Consider the following 17,374-nt stretch of genomic DNA (forward strand, 5'->3'; position numbering starts at 1 on the left):
ATATTTGTGCCATTTTTTCTGATTGCAGCACCTGATGCTCCAGACCCAAAAGGCAGGTGGATTTCCAGGAGCGGCTTTTGAGTAGATGATAATTGTGTCAGAGGCTCATAGCACAGCACTGTGGGAAGAGCCTGGTCCAAGCAAGCTAATGGGTGAAGGAAAACTCAACAGCCCTCAATAGCTTTCCTCTTTCTCAGTTGGGGATTGGGATTACCAGCAGCTGATGGGCCATAGCAGTTTTGTCTCCTCTCACAGTGCAATGTGCTCAGACCTCTGCCTTAGCAGAACCCCTAAGTACATCCTCTGAGGGAGAGGCAGCTGTGGAGCAGCTTAGCAACTTAGTATGAAGGACCCTTCCTTCCCAGCACCCCAGCTCACGTTCAGATGTTAGGAGGAGATTTAAGAATTCCAAAACGTGACAGAAGAGACAAATCTGAAGTAGCAGAAGATTGGATGAGTCACATAATTTTGCCTTTCCATCCCTAGCTTCTGTGACTCTAATGTTCGGTTTTTCCTTCCCTTAAACCAAAGTCTGGCTGTTGCTGTTAGTCCCAGACCTTCTGCCGTTGGTTTTACAGTAAACTAACATTTCCCCAAATTGTTTTTTCCTTCTGCGGAAAGCGTTCCCAGAAATCGCTGATCCCAAGTAGGCTTGGAAGCAAAAGGCTGTTATTGTTAAGGGTATTATTATTTATAAGTCACCATAAAAGTAGCACACTTAAATCAGGAGAGCTATCAACATCCCCTTTCAGAAGTCAATCGTGAATGTTTTGTGATCTTTAAATGAAATGGAAGGCATGGTTGAAACACAAGACACACTGCAGATGCCCACAGTTGCGGTTCTGTTCTCTGACCAGTTCATCAGTTATGTGGATTGAGGTTGCAGTCTCTTTCTTTAAGAATCATGCTACTTCTTGAGCAAATTTTTAACATCCGCCTGACTATTCTTAGGGTAAAAAGCAAGTCAGTCTAAGAAGAGTATTGAAATCTAGCCTTCTATGGCCATTGGTTTAAAAAGATTAAATCTTGATTTTATTTTTGCATCTGGTATGAATCTGGCCTTCCACAGTCAGCAATCTTTGCATAAGCAAATGTTAGTGTCTGATTTCTGCCCTGCTTTTGCTCACTGCTGCTAATGCTGGTTAAAGACTGTTGCCCACCCGTTCATCCCATCCGAAATTCCTCTGGAGATAAATATCTATATCCATATTGTTGTCAAAACTCATAAAAACAGAACTGGACTTCTTCCAGGCCTAAAGTTTTACACCATTTGCACCCTGATAAACAAAGCTTTGTCAGCTCTGACAGAAAAAAGTGAGGTCATGTCTCCCTTGCACAGTTGTAGTCTATGCATTAAAGGCAGCTAGATCCTAACCGCCTCTCTAGGAGAACAGTGCAATAGCAAGGAAATAGATCCCTTCTTTTCTGGTAAAAATAAACAAATATATCTGCTGGAAAAAATTAAAGGGCAGCTGTGCAAGGTCTTGATGCTCACCCTTCTTCCAGCATGGCAAAAGTCTGTGTGAAGTGGCAAGTTAAATTCAGCGTTTAGGTTGCTGCGTGCTCTTTGGAAATCCTGTTTTGTGTGCACGCTTGAACTGTTTTTGTGGCTTTTGAGATAGGCCTGTCTAGCAGTAGAGGACTTTTACAGCTAGAGGCATCTTTAGTCTCCTTCTCCATCTTTAATCTTTGTGCAGAACTCCCAGTGGCTTAACTGTGTGTTCTGGGTGGGAAATGAAACAAGATCTTATTAGCAACTTGTCCTCTGAACAAGGACAGGAATGCCGTCACAAAATTTCCAAAAAGTATACTGGCATTTTGTGCAGAGGGCAGTCTGGATGCAGGAAAGGCACCTGAGGATTATTGTTTTTCCATAGCAGAAGTTTCGTGCTGTAACTTCTGAATTCCTTTTTGACTTCAGCCTACAGCTGTTTCTGGTGTCCACACAAACAGGATCAGAGAGTACTGTGCGAGTGTCAGTGGGATCAAATCCTAAATTCCACTAAGTCGTAGAAGGCTTGCGTGGGCCACCTTCATTGCCTTTGTGACTCACCATCTATAGTTTGCCAGTTTTTCTCTCTGCTACTCTTGCTTTCTTTAAGTATGGAAATAAGGGAAAATGCAAGATCTCTTCAGAGAGTCTCAGCTTTTATTGTTTTATTGCTTCGCCCCAACAGGATACTGGAAGTCAGGAGAACTCACGTTCCAAGGCTTGTTAAGGCTACTTCAGTGCATCTTTTAATATCGTAGGAGGGGGCATTAATAGATAAACTTAGATGAATTCTTCAGTCTCTGTGGACAGTGAAATATATTTTCTGATGAAAGCAGTGCGGGTGAGCGTGCTTAGCTTGAGTTCTGTCCTGTCTGATGAAAATCTAGGCTTATTTCTCTGTCAGATGATGATCAAGATTCTCAGATGATTTGAGGAGAAACTGCTCTAATGTTTTCCGTGCTAGGTGCATTTTTTATTGTTTTGGCTGAGTTATTGCTGCCTGATTTGAATACATGAGCTGTTTTACCAATTCCAATGGAAATATTTTCTGTTCCTGTTGCAGGGATCGCTTACCTGGGAGGTGTCTGCAGTGCCAAGAGAAAATGTGTTCTTGCTGAAGACAATGGTCTCAATCTGGCATTTACAATTGCACACGAACTTGGGCACAAGTAAGAACTGATCCTTCTATTTCTTTCTGTGCTGATGCCACTGTAGTAGACTTGTATTTGAAGTGATACAGATGAAATTACTGATGTGGCAACTTTGTGATGATTTTGTAAATCTGATTTATCAGGCAAATTGATGAAGAACTTAATTTTTAGAAGACGTCTGTAATATTCATTTCAGCAAACACAGATCTTTCTAGTTTGACCCTTCCCTATTCTCCACTCTGCGTTTTGATTTTGAGCAGCGTGAAGAGGTCTCGTTCCCTGACGTGACTGATGATAATAGTTAGAAAAAAATTCTGCCTTTGTTTGCACAGTAGAATAACTCCAGAACAATGACATTAACTTCAAAATCTTTGAACCTGCTAAATATTCTCTGAAGTTCAGGTGTCTCAAGTACTTCAGTTACAGTTTCAGCTTTGCATGTGAAATAATTTATTGTGGCAGAAATTGTAAACGTCAGCATTTTGGAAATGCCCTTAAGTGCTGTTATTTGATCAACAGAAAGAAATCATGTAACTTGATTTATCAGCTCAATCACAGCTAACCAACACACTTTGAACACTGACTGGAAAAAATAGCTAAGAATGTGATACTTCATAGTCAGACTGAAATTTGCAGAATGAGATTATGAGTACTTTCTGCAGGTGACTTTGAAGTCTTCGTTAAGCTGCTTGTAAATATTCCATGGGCAGAAGAAAACAAAACTGACTGGAAAAGTCATTTACTACACTTTCTTAATGCAGTTAATGAGTTAACCCAAAGGTCAGCAACCACACTCACTGCTTTACAGGCTAAGTGTTATATGCACTTACACATAATACTTACAGGCTTTTTTCCCTTTCCATTGCCATCACTCTGGTTGCACTTTATCACAATAAAATTGTGTGATGTATAGGGTTAGACCAAGAACAAATTTCTGCAGGGGCAGGGGCTGTGCCTGTGGGATTTCCAAGTACTCTTTCCTTTAGCCTCTCTCTGGATGGAAAGAGGGAAATCCCACCATTGTGCCTTTCGTGTGAAGCTGTGTCGAAGTTTTTTCTGCACCCTTCTGGCCTCCTACTGTTTGTATGCCTGTTGTATCCTCCTTCCCTAACAGTAACAAGGATTTGACTAAGTCAGAGCCAATGCATCGTGTTCAGATTATGGCCAATCCCACTCCATGGCAAATAATTATTTTACGGCAGTATGTTTCAAAGTTGCATGGAGGATATTTAGATTACTACCAAAAATGACAAGATGAAAATGAATCTCCTGTTCACCCTTCAGTGACACCAAAGGCAGCTGAGCCAAACCAAGGGTGGTTTCAGCAGGAGAAGTGAAGGACATTTGGTTTTAGTTTTGTTTAAACTGCATGCCAAGATATTAAACTGAGCCTAAGCTTAATAACAAATTAACCTGTGGGTAACGTTAAGGGAAATTCAGCGTTCATCTTTGGATGGGCCAAGACCAGGAGGGAAAAATACTTGGGCTGTAGAAAATCCAGCTGTGTAAAAGAGAGTGAGACTGGTCTGCCCCAGTGTTTGCCAAGTTTCCCAGTAGAGCCTTTCAAGGTTCCCTCTAATAATGCCTTGCAAAAAAATCCATAACATAAATAGGGGATGTAATGCGTTAGCATACAGCTCTCCATCTGTGCAGAAAATGGCAAACTCAGTTTTCTTTTCTGAGTGCATTTTTGGTGATAAGATGACAGCGTCCTTTCTCTGGTTTTCTTTCTTACGTCCATCTTGGAAAGCAATTTCAAGAGGCGAGCGTAAAATGTCCAAAGGGGTCAACAGAGGGTAGCTGGGGTTCAGTACCCTAGAGAGTCTCTGTTCAGATGCAGGATCTTTGGACAGTGAGTTTGCTGTCATGCAGAGAAGCTTCTGCTCCAGGAGAGCTACAGATCCCGTTGTAGAAGAAGTGGAAAGCTTAAAGGAAAATTGTAGATGAAAAGGGACAAGCAACCAAAGAGACTGCAATTTTATAACGGAAGAACTGTCTCATGAGCCGCCTTATAGAGAGAGAGCAGACTACAACAGGCTCAGGCAAGAGAGATTAGGAAGGGTGCTTGGGCACAGCGGGGACTCAGAGGGTCTGTCAGAACCAGTCTAAAGACCTAAGGTATTTGGGAATGTAGGTGTGAGAAGGCGCATGAGCAAGGAGGGCTCCAACTGAAGGAGCCAGCTGGGTTAGAGAAGCTACTGGCAGAATTCTGCTGCCACAGGCGTTTTGGGGACCCCTTCCAGGTTAGCCTGCTTCACAATGAGTTGCAGTTCTCTATAACACGCTGAAGCAAGCCCTCCAGCCCTTCTGCCCCCTCATCCCTTGTTTATGCCCAGCTATACGTGTGCATAAGCAAACCCTTGATGTGCCAAAGGCAGATAGAGAAGGGGAATAAAATACCATCTATCTCTCATCAGCTTCCCTGAGTATCAAAATTATCCCTGTATGCTGTCATCCACCAGTGCCCTGCTTATTTATTTCAAAGTCTGGGCAATTTATTGGTGCCTTTCTGGCCTTGAGATCAACAGGAATCTTTTCCTTGATTTACTTGGGGTCAGGCCTCTGCTTATTCTTCTGTTTTTAAACTGCAGCAGGGTGCTCTGAGCAGTCTTGTTTCAGCATGTGCAAATAGAAGAGTTGCTGGCAGGCTTCTACTGCTTTTTAGGTAAAGTTAAATGACTGAAATGTAAGGAAACCCATTGCAGAGACAAAGGCAAGGAAGCTGAGCAGATGGTCTTCAGGTTTAAAAATGAAAAGCAAGGAGGACTAGGTACATGTTTCTGGGGTTTTATTTAAAAAACATTTCCAGTCAAAACTTATATCCATATTGGCAAAAATACTAATTTTGAAGAGTCATACTTGTGAGCTTTATTGGAGGCTGACTTCCTTATTAGTGTTGAAAAGCTGAGATTTATTACTTCTTGCCCTGAAACTAACAAATGTCCATGGAGATCACAAGCTCTGTTTGGCATTCACAGATTGTTTCTGATGTAGACTTTTGGAAAAAGCGAATGGATTACTAATTGATGTGTCAGATTCCTAATCTACCACTAATGTCATTTGGACTTACTGCAAAAACAGTACTAGAAACAGCTGCACTATGAAAACATGGAGACATCATTAAGTAGGTCCATTAGAGCGATGCTTATAGGTCCTATAAATACTCATCTGCAGGCTTTAAAGTATAAGGTTGCTGTTGCTTGATTACTGGGTGAATTTTATAACTTTTATCTGTTGTATTGATATCTTATAATCTGGAAGGATGATTTTGAGTCAGTTAACCACAGTTGTTGTTGTTGTAGTTTTTAACCCAGAGATTGCTGGGTGGAGTGCTGTGTTCTGGTCTACGCTAAAGAAGACTCAGTGATCACAACAGCCACTGAAATCTTAAAAACTATAAGCCGAAGGCTTTCTAATTATAAACAGCATACTATGTTGAAACCTTTCTTACCCACGTATTGCTTAGCTTTCTGGACAACCCCATCAGTAAGAGCTTAAAAATGCCCTAGTGTAGTCAATGGCATCCTGAGAGGTGCTTGCTTCCTCCCCCATGAAGTGCACCACTGTGAACTTGCTCAGAGATTTATACCTCAAAGACCACCCTGAGTAGCATGACTCATAGACAAATAGTGCCGCTTCCCCGTCCCCTGTTTTTCTTTTTGCTTGCAGCGGTGACATTGTTGCCATTTTCAAGACTTTTCCAAAGACAAAGGCAAATACGTTTTTTAAACAAAGCTAGGATTCATCTTTTTATCCGTTATCCCTAACTGAAGTGGGTGGGCTGTAGCCAGTGGTTTTTCAGGACAACAATGCCAGCTTTGTTGCCGTTCCTATTTCTTTCAGCAGCCTTGGCTTTCCTGTTGTGGGTCGGGGCGGGAGAGGCTTGGGTGGGGAGGGAAGATTCCCATTCATGAGCTGGGGAACCTGGCACTGCCTAGATGGTGAGAACAGCCTGAGGTGATATGGCTGCAAGCCACGCTGTGTCAGATGCCCTTAAGTGAATCAAAATCAACTGACAATAAGCAAGATGCAGTCTGTTGCCAGCAGTCTGAAACCGCATGGCCTCCAACGTGAAGCTGAAACAGATGAGGACAAAAACAAGTCCAAAGGTAAAAAGCCTACAGAGCACAAACAGCTTTGGATTTGGAGCCAGCCAAGAGAAGTGTTTAGAACCAGCGGGTTTCTGTCCAGTATGATTATTTGCTTTAGACATACCTATTGATAGATGTAGTTTGGTTAAAATGACTTTAGGGTGCATGTTTATTTGTTAAATAATTAAGTATGGTCTTTGTGGTGTATCTTAAGCAATAGCGGTGTTGCACGTAAGGGAAAAATGCTCTGTGGATGTTCCCTTTGTGGTCTAGCATTTATGCTAATGAACTTGTGAATAAATTACCATGCTGCTCTGTGCAGTGCAGCGTCCAGCAGAGAGATTCTGTCATGCAGATAGTTATAGGGAAGGATGTCAAAGCGTTGCAGGCTGAAAGAGAATGTGTCTTGAACAGCTCCAAAACCTGTATGGAATAATGTCCCATGACAGCTTGCACTGGCAAATCCAGGTCAGTGCAGTGTGGGCGTACAAGCATACTTCCGAAAAATCAGAACAGGAAACTAACACCACCCTCCCTCCCTGCAAGGTGTAAAGATTTGGCCTTTAACATTCCATTAGATTTGGAAAAGTTTAATATAGAACCTGTGGACCCACCAAAGTAAATGGGACACAGATCTGAGCAGTCAGGTAGCTCGGCAGAGTGCACACGAAGTTGACAGCAGTTTTTTCTTTAAGCAGTCTGTTTTGTGATTCCAGTCAGCACAGAGCCAGCGGCAATGTAGCCAGGCAGCCAAACCATGGTAGCAGTGCAAGGGCAGCAGTTCTGGAAATGCCACAAAAAATGGAGGGACCTTTGCTGCAAATCCTCCAGTTTTACTCTCCGATTATGACATTTAGGTGCAGAATGTGGGAGATGAGAAGGCTATTTTGAAAGAAAAAACCCCAACCCGCTCTGTTTTCTTTAGAGCAGCTCACCATAGTCCAACCTTGAATGCACTGGCTCTGCTGATGTAGGCAGAAGAGTATAGTTTTCACCTGGCTAACATTAAATGTTAAACCTATTTTTCATAAAAGCTCCCATGTGGGCTTCTTTTTCCACTCTGTGTTGCTCTTTTGACCCTCTGCACTGTAATGAAGGCAAATTCAGGACTTTCTTCATAGCATTTTTAAAGAGTAGGTTTTTAGAAGTATGAGCAAAGCAACCACCAGTAGGTTCCTAGGGTGTTACGGTGCTGGCAGATCAGTCCTAGGCAGAAAGGCAGAGCTTGTAAATGCTATTTGAAATGTAGCGGTAGCATGAGTTAGTCCCACGTTTTATCAGGCATGTTGTCCCTAACCTGAATTTCTGTGGAATGTTTTTCTTCTTTGCTGTGGCAAAAATACAGAAATTAACTGCCAGGAAGCAATTCCTCCCGAAATTACTACTTACCTTCCAAAAGGCATTAAAGACAGTTTTACTAAAGTTGCAGAATCACAGAATCACAGAATCGTTTAGGTTGGAAGGGACCTCTGGAGATCATCTAGTCCAACCTCCCTGCTCAAGCAGGGTCACCTAGAGCATATTGCCCAGGATCACATCCCGACGGGTTTTGAACATCTCCAGGGAAGGAGACTCCACTACCTTTCTGGGCAACCTGTTCCAATGCTCTGTCACCCTCACAGTGAACAAGTTTTTTCTCAGGTTCAGATGGAACTTCCTGTGGTTCACTTTCTGCCCATTGCCTCTTGTCCTGTTGCTGGGCACCACGGAGAAGAGGCTGGCCTCATCCTCTTGACACTCCCCCTTCAGATACTTGTACACATTGATGAGATCCCCTCTCAATCTTCTCTTCTCCAGGCTGAGCAGGCCCAGCTCTTGCAGTCTTTCTTCATAGGAGAGGTGCTCCAGCCCTCTAATCATCTTGGTAGCCCTCCGCTGGACTCTCTCCAGGAGTGCCATGTCTCTCTTGGACTGGGGAGCCCAGAACTGGACACAGTACTCCAGGGGAGGCCTCAGCAGGGCTGCGGAGAGGGCCAGGATCACCTCCCTCGACCGGCTGGCAACACTCTGCCTCATGCACCCCAGGAGACCATTGGCCTTCTTGGCCACAAGGGCACACTGCTGGCTCGTGGTTAACTTGTTGTCCACCAGCACTCCCAGGTCCTTCTCGGCAGAGCTGCTTTCTAGCAGGTCAACCCCCAGCCTGTACTGGTGCCTGGGGTTATTCCTCCCCAAGTGCAGGACCTTGCACTTGCCTTTGTTGACCTTCAGGAGGTTCCTCTCCGCCCAGCTCTCCGGCCTGTCCAGGTCCCTCTGAATGGCAGCACAGCCCTCTGGTGTGTTAGCCTCTCCCCCTAGTTTAGTATCATCGGCAAACTTGCTGAGGGTGCACTCTGTGCCTTCCTCCAGGTCACTGATGAATATATTGAACAAGACTGGACCCAGGACCGACCCCTGGGGGACACCACTAGCCACAGGCCTCCAACTTGACTCTGCGCCATTCACCACAACCCTCTGAGCTCGGCCATCCAGCCAGTTCTCAATCCACCTCGCTGTCCACTCGTCTAGCCCACTCTTCCTGAGCTTACCTAGGAGGATGTGATGGGAGACAGTGTCCAAAGCCGTGCTGAAGTCCAGGAAGACAACATCCACTGCTCTGCCCTCATCTACCCAGCCAGTCATTCCATCAGAGAAGGCTAAGAGATTGGTCCAGCGTGATTTCCCTTTGGTGAATCCGTGCTGACTGCTCCTGATCACTTCTTGTCCTCCAGATGCTTAGTGATGGCCTCCAGGATGAGCTGTTCCATCACCTTTCCCGGGATGGAGGTGAGGCTGACAGGCCTGTAGTTTCCTGGCTCCTCCTTCTTGCCCTTTTTGAAGACTGGGGTGACGTTGGCTTTCTTCCAGTCCTCAGGCACCTCTCCTGATCTCCAGGACCTATCAAAGATGATGGAGAGTGGCCTAGCGATAACATCCGCCAGCTCCCTCAGCACTCGTGGGTGCATCCCATCGGGGCCCACGGATTTATGGATGTCAAGTTTGGACAAAAGATCTCTAAGCTGATCCTCCTCAACCAAGGGAGAGTCTTCCTTTCTCCAGCCTTCCTCTCTTGTCTCCAGGGTCTGGAATTCCTGAGGACTGGCCTTAGCAGTGAAGACTGAAGCAAAGAAGGCATTCAGTAACTCTGCCTTCTCTGTATCCTTTGTTACCAGGGCACCCGCCCCATTCAGCAGCGGGCCCACGTTTTCCCTAGTCTTCCTTTTGCTATTGATGTATTTGAAGAAGCTCTTCTTGTTGTCCTTGACATCCCTTGCCGGATTTGATTCCAAATGGGCCTTAGCATTCCTTGTCGCATCCCTGCACACTCTGACAAGGTCCCTGTATTCCTCCCAAGTGGCCTGTCCCCTTTTCCACATTCTGTACACTTCCTTCTTCTGCTGGAGTTTTGCCAGGAGTTCCTTGCTTATCCATGCAGGTCTCCTGCCCGCTTTGCTCGACTTCTTCCTGGGTGGGAGCTGAGGCTTACAGGTGCTGAACTGTTTTCCCTTTTTTGCACTGAGTGCTTACACCATATAGGAAGCTCTGGCATTGGTTCAGACCCTTCTCCAGATGCAGAGAAAGGTGTGGGAAAAGGGGACCATGCGCATGCCTGACTGTTTGTTTTGTTTTGTGAATGCCAGTACTGCCATCCAGTCCACACACAGTGATGAACCCGTCACACATGGGGTACAGATTCACCTTACTGAAACTCACTGATCTAAGTCCACAGGCCTCTTACTCATTGCTGTGCTTGAATGTTTTCCCAAAGTGAGACCTTAAACAAGACGTGGCCAGCCTGTAGGGTAGTATCCGTTCGTGTGATGGATCAAGGATGTAGCCTGTGGCAATCCAACAAGATACTCCACCTTGTGCCTGGATATACTTCTGTGATAGCACTGCTGGCAGTTTGGATGCCGACTCTGTCTTATGGAGAGCTGTGGCACACTTTCCTCTGTGCCTTTGCAAAACCCCGTGTGGCTGCCTTGGCCATACTGCAAAAGAGACTGTGTTGGCACTCACATGTCTGCATCTGTAGGGGTTGAAAATCAGGGACAATTGGATCCCAAAGGAGACAATCCCATGCGAGATTTACTCTAGCAAACTCAGGTACTGTGTTGCTGCATTAAGACTTCCTGAGTGGCTGGGTAATTTGTGTCAGGCAGTTACTGCCTTATTTATATTCTGCTAGTGCCAGAACTCCCCATTTTAAATCTCATCGGAGTATGTCTCCGTCCCAGTGTAGCGCAGTCCCAGGGATTCCTGGGAGGGACGACTGCTGCGTAGACATACGCTGAGGCTGGCCAAAAATGCTGGCAGCGGTCTGTACCCACCCTTGAGTTGCTAATTTTATTTTCTGCCATTTGTGTTGTAAATCTGTTGTGGAACGTCTCTCTGTTCCCAGGCTCCCTTCTCTTGTTCCCCTCCCAGGTTTCATTCTTCTTCCACAGATAATTGCAAGCACATTTTCACAGTTAAGTTGCCCTTCTCTGAACAACTCCAAATGGACATAATGAAACACTGTCTATTTCATCATGTTTCTTTGTATATCAGAATCAGGCTGATCGGGTCTAAACAATGATTTAATAACATATTCTGGTTTTGAAAGAGGAGTAGGTACAGCCTAAAACTGCAGGAGACATTCCTTGTGCTAAGTACACACTGAAAGGTCTGCTTTCAGTATACACTGAAAGGTCTGCTTTAGGTACATTAAAATCTATAATGTACCTATGGATAATGGTAGCTTGAAGATAACTTTCTGAGAACTGTGCCACCTAAAGGAAGTAGCAGTCAAAGGTAGGTCTAGATCTGAACATCTATAAACAAAAAAATCAGTGGAGACTTCTGAAAGAACGGATGGTGTGACTTGAGATGTTGAGGAAGAAGTAGTGATGGAGTACCGCCAAACATAAGGTGTGTTTGGCCAGCATAATATAATACATGATACCTGAATGAGCAAATATGAGTTCCAGAAGCAGAATATCCCTGGTACGTTAACCTTGGCTGGGCAAGGTGGTTTTGCACAGACAGTAGGATCAGAACCATGCATGGGTACTTGTGGATCATCAGTTTCAATGTGAGATGCAAGTAGCAAGGTCATTTGGTAGAAACTGAGTAGAATTTAGAGAAGGCAGAAATGCTGGGGAAATCAAATAGAGAAAAAGAAGACTCTGAAGGAAAAATGGGGAGGTTTGAGTAGTCTCATGTGTCAGACTGTCTGGATAGTAGGTGTGATTTTATGTAAAACTGCAAGATATTTAAAAGTGCACTTGCTGAACCTGCTAATCCTAGCATTATGGTGGGGAGGGAGTACCTTCCCCCTACCATATATATCTGTTCTTCTCCTTGTATCTTCAAAGTTTGATAGTTTATTTACAGTATTGGAGTGGAACTACATTGGAACAGTTCGTGGGAATGTCCACCTCATGTTGCATTCTGGACTCTTGTGGCAAGCATTTCTGTGGTTATGGGCAGGGGTGTCTATGGTTTTACTCTACGCTTTGTAAAGCACGTCTGTGTAATCCTTTGTGAAGCAATATTCTGTCTGAGTCCCACTAATGTCTTTGTTTTTGAGCATCTTGTGCAGCTGTACTTAACATAAAACTGCACCAAACAGGCAAACAACAGTCATTTAGAAACTTCCAGACAATGCAACTTTCCTTTAATCAACAGCTTTGTCGCTTTGCCAGCTATGTCTTTCTTTTTGAAGGCTTATTCTGCTGAGTAAGCCAAGGCCATGTTAAATAGCTGGACTGTAATGATTTGGCAAATCTTGCATATGCTTCCTGCTACAAGGGCTCTGGTTTTATACTTCATTGGCTTTGCTGGCAACAGCTTTGTGCACCCAGTGACCCAAAACATAGGAACTGTACAAGTCCTCATTGTCCATCCTCTTCAGTACACACCCACACAGGAAATATTAGGTTTGCAAGTACCATTTACCAAATAAGCATTTGTTTTTATACAAGGGCAGCAATCTAGCTGAAGTATTTATTTTTCCACTAGCAGCTGATTTCCAATAGCCTGTAACCCAGGCTGTGTGCCTGGCCTGCTGAGTTCAACAGGTTCCAGGTGAGAATGATTGCAGAGTTGGGGAAGGTGATAAATCCCAGCCTGTCACTTGGAAAAGCCTTCTGTAGTAACTCAGCAGCAGCAATGCCAGTGGAAATGTTGTTGCCTCTAAAATTGTGGTTCTCTTTACTGTTATGTCAGTGGAAGGTTGCACTGTAGTGGAACAAGGTTGGCTGCCTCTTGGCCAACGGTTGTGTCGGGGAATAAAATTGAGGGAGAAGAGGTTACTAGACAGATGAAATAAACAGGCCTTCTTTGTTCTCATGGGTCCTTTCTCATTTGTAAAACCCTCCCTACATCAGATGCTGGGCCTCTTTCCACTGCCCAGTCCAACCCAGCAGGGAGTTTTGTCATGTGTGTCTTTACTTGAACCCCAGTTTCCAAAAAACAGAAGAATAATCCAATTTTTTCTCAGTTTTCTGCTTTTGTTCTTGTCTAGGTAAAGCAAATCAGAGCAGAAAGAGACTCATCATAAAGCTTTGTTCGCACTGTGTCTTCTTTACTCAAAAAGTGTCCTTCCTACTGAGTACTAATCAGTTTAGTGTGTTGAGTGCTAAAAAACAGAATTTTTCGCTGTGCCTTCCCTCTCTGCTCCAAATTCTATCCAGCCGTTCATTCTGTATGCCAGATTTTATCCGCATACAGGACAGTTTGACCTTGCAGAAGTTTCTGATGCCCGGCCCCTGGTAGCCCACTCTCGCCTGCCAATGAGAGTTCAGAGCCTGCCTGTCTCTCCCACCCGCTGCCCACTGGACTCCCTTCCTACCACCCTGCTCTTTGCCATCATCACTCCAGAGACAGTTAATGAAAGGGCAGGTTTTCTAACCTGGTGTTTTTAATGTTCGTTAAATTGTAAATATTAAAGCTCGTGAATATAAAGGAATGCTCCCTACGAATCGTGTCCTTCCTAATTTAGGCAATCTTTATATTTAGGAGAAGGAGCTTTCCTTTAAAGAAGGACAGCTTGCTTTTCTCCTCTTGAAAACACAACTAGCTGCTAGCACCTTTCAACAGGCAAATTCTTTCCTGGCTAGCACTTCCTTTATCTCAAGGAAAGCTGCTTGCTGTGTAATATAGGGTAGGTTCAGCCAAAGAGGGCAGAACTCTTCCCTAGTGCTCATTATGAGCCACTGAGCATCAGCGGTAGATTTTTGATTTAAATGTATGTTGCTTGAATTTTGTAGCTTTAAACAAATATGCAGAGAACTGGGTTTTCCAGCAGGAACGTTATAGTAATTGCTGCGTCTTCTGCTTTTCTGCTCAAGCTTGCATAAGCATCAACTCCCATGTACTCATTTTTAATTGTCATCTTCGCCATTGGGTATATTTTACCTCTCACTCTGTTACTTCACTGTGTTATAGATACCCTCTCAGTACTAATCCAGACATGATCCTGAGGCTTCTCTCACTTCAAACAAACAAACAAAATACTTTTACTCAGAAAAATGTTGTCTTATTTTCTTAACATAACCCTAAGCGCTTCAGAACATCCCTGGAGCTCATCCTGAAATGTTTTATGGTGTTTATTGATGTAACCTCACCAGGTTTGCAAAATACATTATTGCAGGCAGCGTGTCTCAGTGTGGTGAACAGAATCATATGTGCTCTGTTTTGAGGAATACTCCTACACTATCTCCAGAAAGCTGTCATCAGTTAAATGACATGCAAACTGCACCTCTTTTCAGCTAAAGACCTTCTAAAGAGATATCTTCTTATGAAGATCACAGTCTTTTTTTTGCTTCTCCTTAATTTGTCTTCACATTAACATGTTCAAGCCAGAGTCACTCAAAGCAAGAATATCTCTTTCCAAGGTGCCTTTACTTTTTCTTTTTTCATATGGCATTCATAGGCAATATGAAAGCAAACTTGGCTTCATTAGCCTCAAAGTCTGTAGGCACCCTCACTACCCAAAGAATTCCACTTAATCTGGATTGGTCTGAACGTATTTCCAAATTGCTTTGATACCAAACCGTAGTCTGCAATATTCCTGTTTAATATCAAATCTCTCCCTGCTGATCAAATGAGGGAGACAAAGTAACATTTGTGTGCTGAGGTTTTGAAATAGTTTTTGAGCAGCCAAGGCCAGGTGATTTTGGGATTATGAATTATTTTCCCAGCTGCTGCTGTAATAAAAAATCCCAAGAGTTTAGCAAACTGGTAGATAGAAGGAGCATTACCAGAAGCAAAGTTTCCTTAAGGATAGGGAGCACACCTGTGTGATGGAAGTGGTTGTGGCAAGGATACCACTGAAAACATCATGCCTTTATTGCATGTTTCTTCAGCTGAAGGAGTCTGTCTCTTGCAGACTGATCCATTGGTGGATTACAGATGGAACTAGCAGAATTGGAGCACACGTTTCCTGTGCAACTTTTTTTCTGGACAGAAAACTTTTCATTCTTTCAAGCAAAAGAAAGCAACCGGATTTGTTACTGGCGGCTGCAGCCACCTTTCATGTTGGTGAACCAGTGTAAGATGGTCACACTGGATGGATTTATTCTTGCATGCAGTCTGGAAGCCCACAATGTTCAGCCTAGACCATGCTGGGAAGAATAAGGAAAAAAAAAGGGTGAAAAATATTTTTCCTGTGAACAGGCCTTTCTGCTGCTCTGGGAACTGAAAAGCACACATCCATGGGCTTCTCGGGAGACTATAAGACTTGATGCTGGTAGAATTATATACATTGCAGTTACTTGATGCCTCTTTGTCTTTTGATGTTGGCCATCTCCTCCTTCCCACCTCCCTGAGTGCAGAATTCATCTCCCTGTGCTGGGAAGGCAGCCAGCATTCCTGGCTCCTGCAGTGCATTCCCCACACTGCCTCGTTTCCCCCAGCTCTCAGCAGTGGGTGGCTTCCTGGTGGCGTAGAGTGTGGGACATTTGTGGTTACTTGTGTTGCACACATTTGGCAAATAAGGTCCACCAGCATTCCCCTCTCTCTTGTAGGGGATTTCGTGTTAAATCTCTTTGTTCAGGTGTGACCGTTTGCATTTCACATAGCTGATTGGAGATTTTCTCTGGATTCGCAGGAGTTTTAGAAAGGTGTACTCAAGTGTTTGCATTCGTGAGCTTCCTCTTAGACTGTTGACAGCGTGACAGGGCTTTACCCAGATGAATCGGCTGTTCTTACTGAGCTTATGCCGTTGTCTTGGACCCCTAGTGGGTGGGCATTCCCACCCAGCTATCCCTGAGGTTTTGTCTCTTTTCCACCCTACAAATTTGTATTCCCCTTTCATCTTATGAGAAAATACCTGTCATATTTTCTGAGGTCTTGTTCTTACCCACTGCAGGCAGTGTTGAAAGCAAACAGCTTGTTACCTACCCTTCGGCATGTTACTTCTGCGATGCGCCAGGGAGCTTTCTGCAAACAAGGAGCTTCAGATGGAGCACAGCAGCCTCTGCTCACCAGAAGAGAGAAATGAGCAGAGTCTTTCCCTGCCCACCACTGAGCTCTGTTTCATTCATAGTCGCTGTGTTCCTTCTTCTGCAACAATTTCCTGCTTTCTTAAACCAGACTGAAGCAAGTGAAAGAGAGAGAATTTTTTATTTTTAATCCAAAGAATGGATTAAATCTTATGCAGGGCAAGGAAACAGCTCAGTGCAAATGCTTCCACGGGGATGTTAGCCTTTGGCCCCGAGATAATGTTTTTTGCAGTTTTAGGGTAACCACAACTCACCTATGATCATGACCAGTAGCCGGAGTCTCTTCGCTGGTAGCTTGAGAGAAGTTTTATTGTTTTTTTCCCCCCCCCTGTCAGGAGTCGCTTTGGTGCGTGTCACAATGCATGACAATTTTTTTATATATCTATGTTCACCCCTTCAACCAGTATAGCACTGTTAAAACAATTCTTGACTCTTATTGATGCTGCTGTCTGTGTCAGAAACCTGTTGCCTCTGAGTGTTGCTGGCATGTATCAAGGAGTGTGGGAAAGGAGGTAGAAACGGTGAGCATCCAGGTGAATGATTGCTGTGGAGATGGTGTAGTGTTCTGTGGATGTGTAGGTGCTATGAATCCACATGCAGTACAATTCTGAAGCCTGTAGGGCTAAAAAAGGCTGGAATGGAAACCTCTTACAGAAGAGCTCTCACACACAAAGTATGGTGACTGTTACTGTAAACCTAAGTGTGCTAGGCTCCTGCATGATCCTTTCCTATACCTTCATCGCCTGTGTAGATCTAGCCAAGTCCCCTTCTGTGTCTGCATGATCAGTCTGGACCGCTGTGGCCTCTTCTGAGTCCTTACACAATAAGGAAATGCGCTATTATAATATGCTTATCCCAGGAGTTGGTTGTACCTTACTTTGCACCTTTGCAAGTCTTCCTTCAAAGAGAGAGGACTCTGAGCAGGATAAGACCCCATCTGTGCGGGGACCCCATCTGTGCGGGGTTCTAACTGGTTTACACTATGCTACATTCCAGCAATCCTTTCCAAGTCGTAATGCTTACTGCTCGAGCTGCTGTAGCTGACAGCTCTCACATTTAGAGATTTGTCTTAGCTGCTACAAGGGACTCCAAAAGCAGTGGACGTTAAGATGAAAATGATGTGTCTTTTCTTGAGGTAATGCTACCTCTTCAGTGTGGAGTTTCCACTAAGTT

At 44.2% G+C, this 17,374-nt stretch overlaps 1 protein-coding gene across 1 annotated transcript in view; it reads left to right on the forward strand.

Annotated features, from left to right (window-relative positions):
* Positions 1 to 17,374, forward strand: part of ADAMTS17 (ADAM metallopeptidase with thrombospondin type 1 motif 17) — a 203,565-nt gene that overhangs the window by 74,410 nt on the left and 111,781 nt on the right. Inside the window, exon 8 of the mRNA XM_068958707.1 lies at positions 2,556 to 2,661. Within this exon, the coding sequence (XP_068814808.1) occupies positions 2,556 to 2,661 (106 nt within the window). The remainder of the gene's footprint in view (positions 1 to 2,555; positions 2,662 to 17,374) is intronic.

This window comes from Struthio camelus, chromosome 12 (genome assembly GCF_040807025.1).
Source record: "Struthio camelus isolate bStrCam1 chromosome 12, bStrCam1.hap1, whole genome shotgun sequence".
Lineage (NCBI taxonomy): Eukaryota > Metazoa > Chordata > Aves > Struthioniformes > Struthionidae > Struthio > Struthio camelus.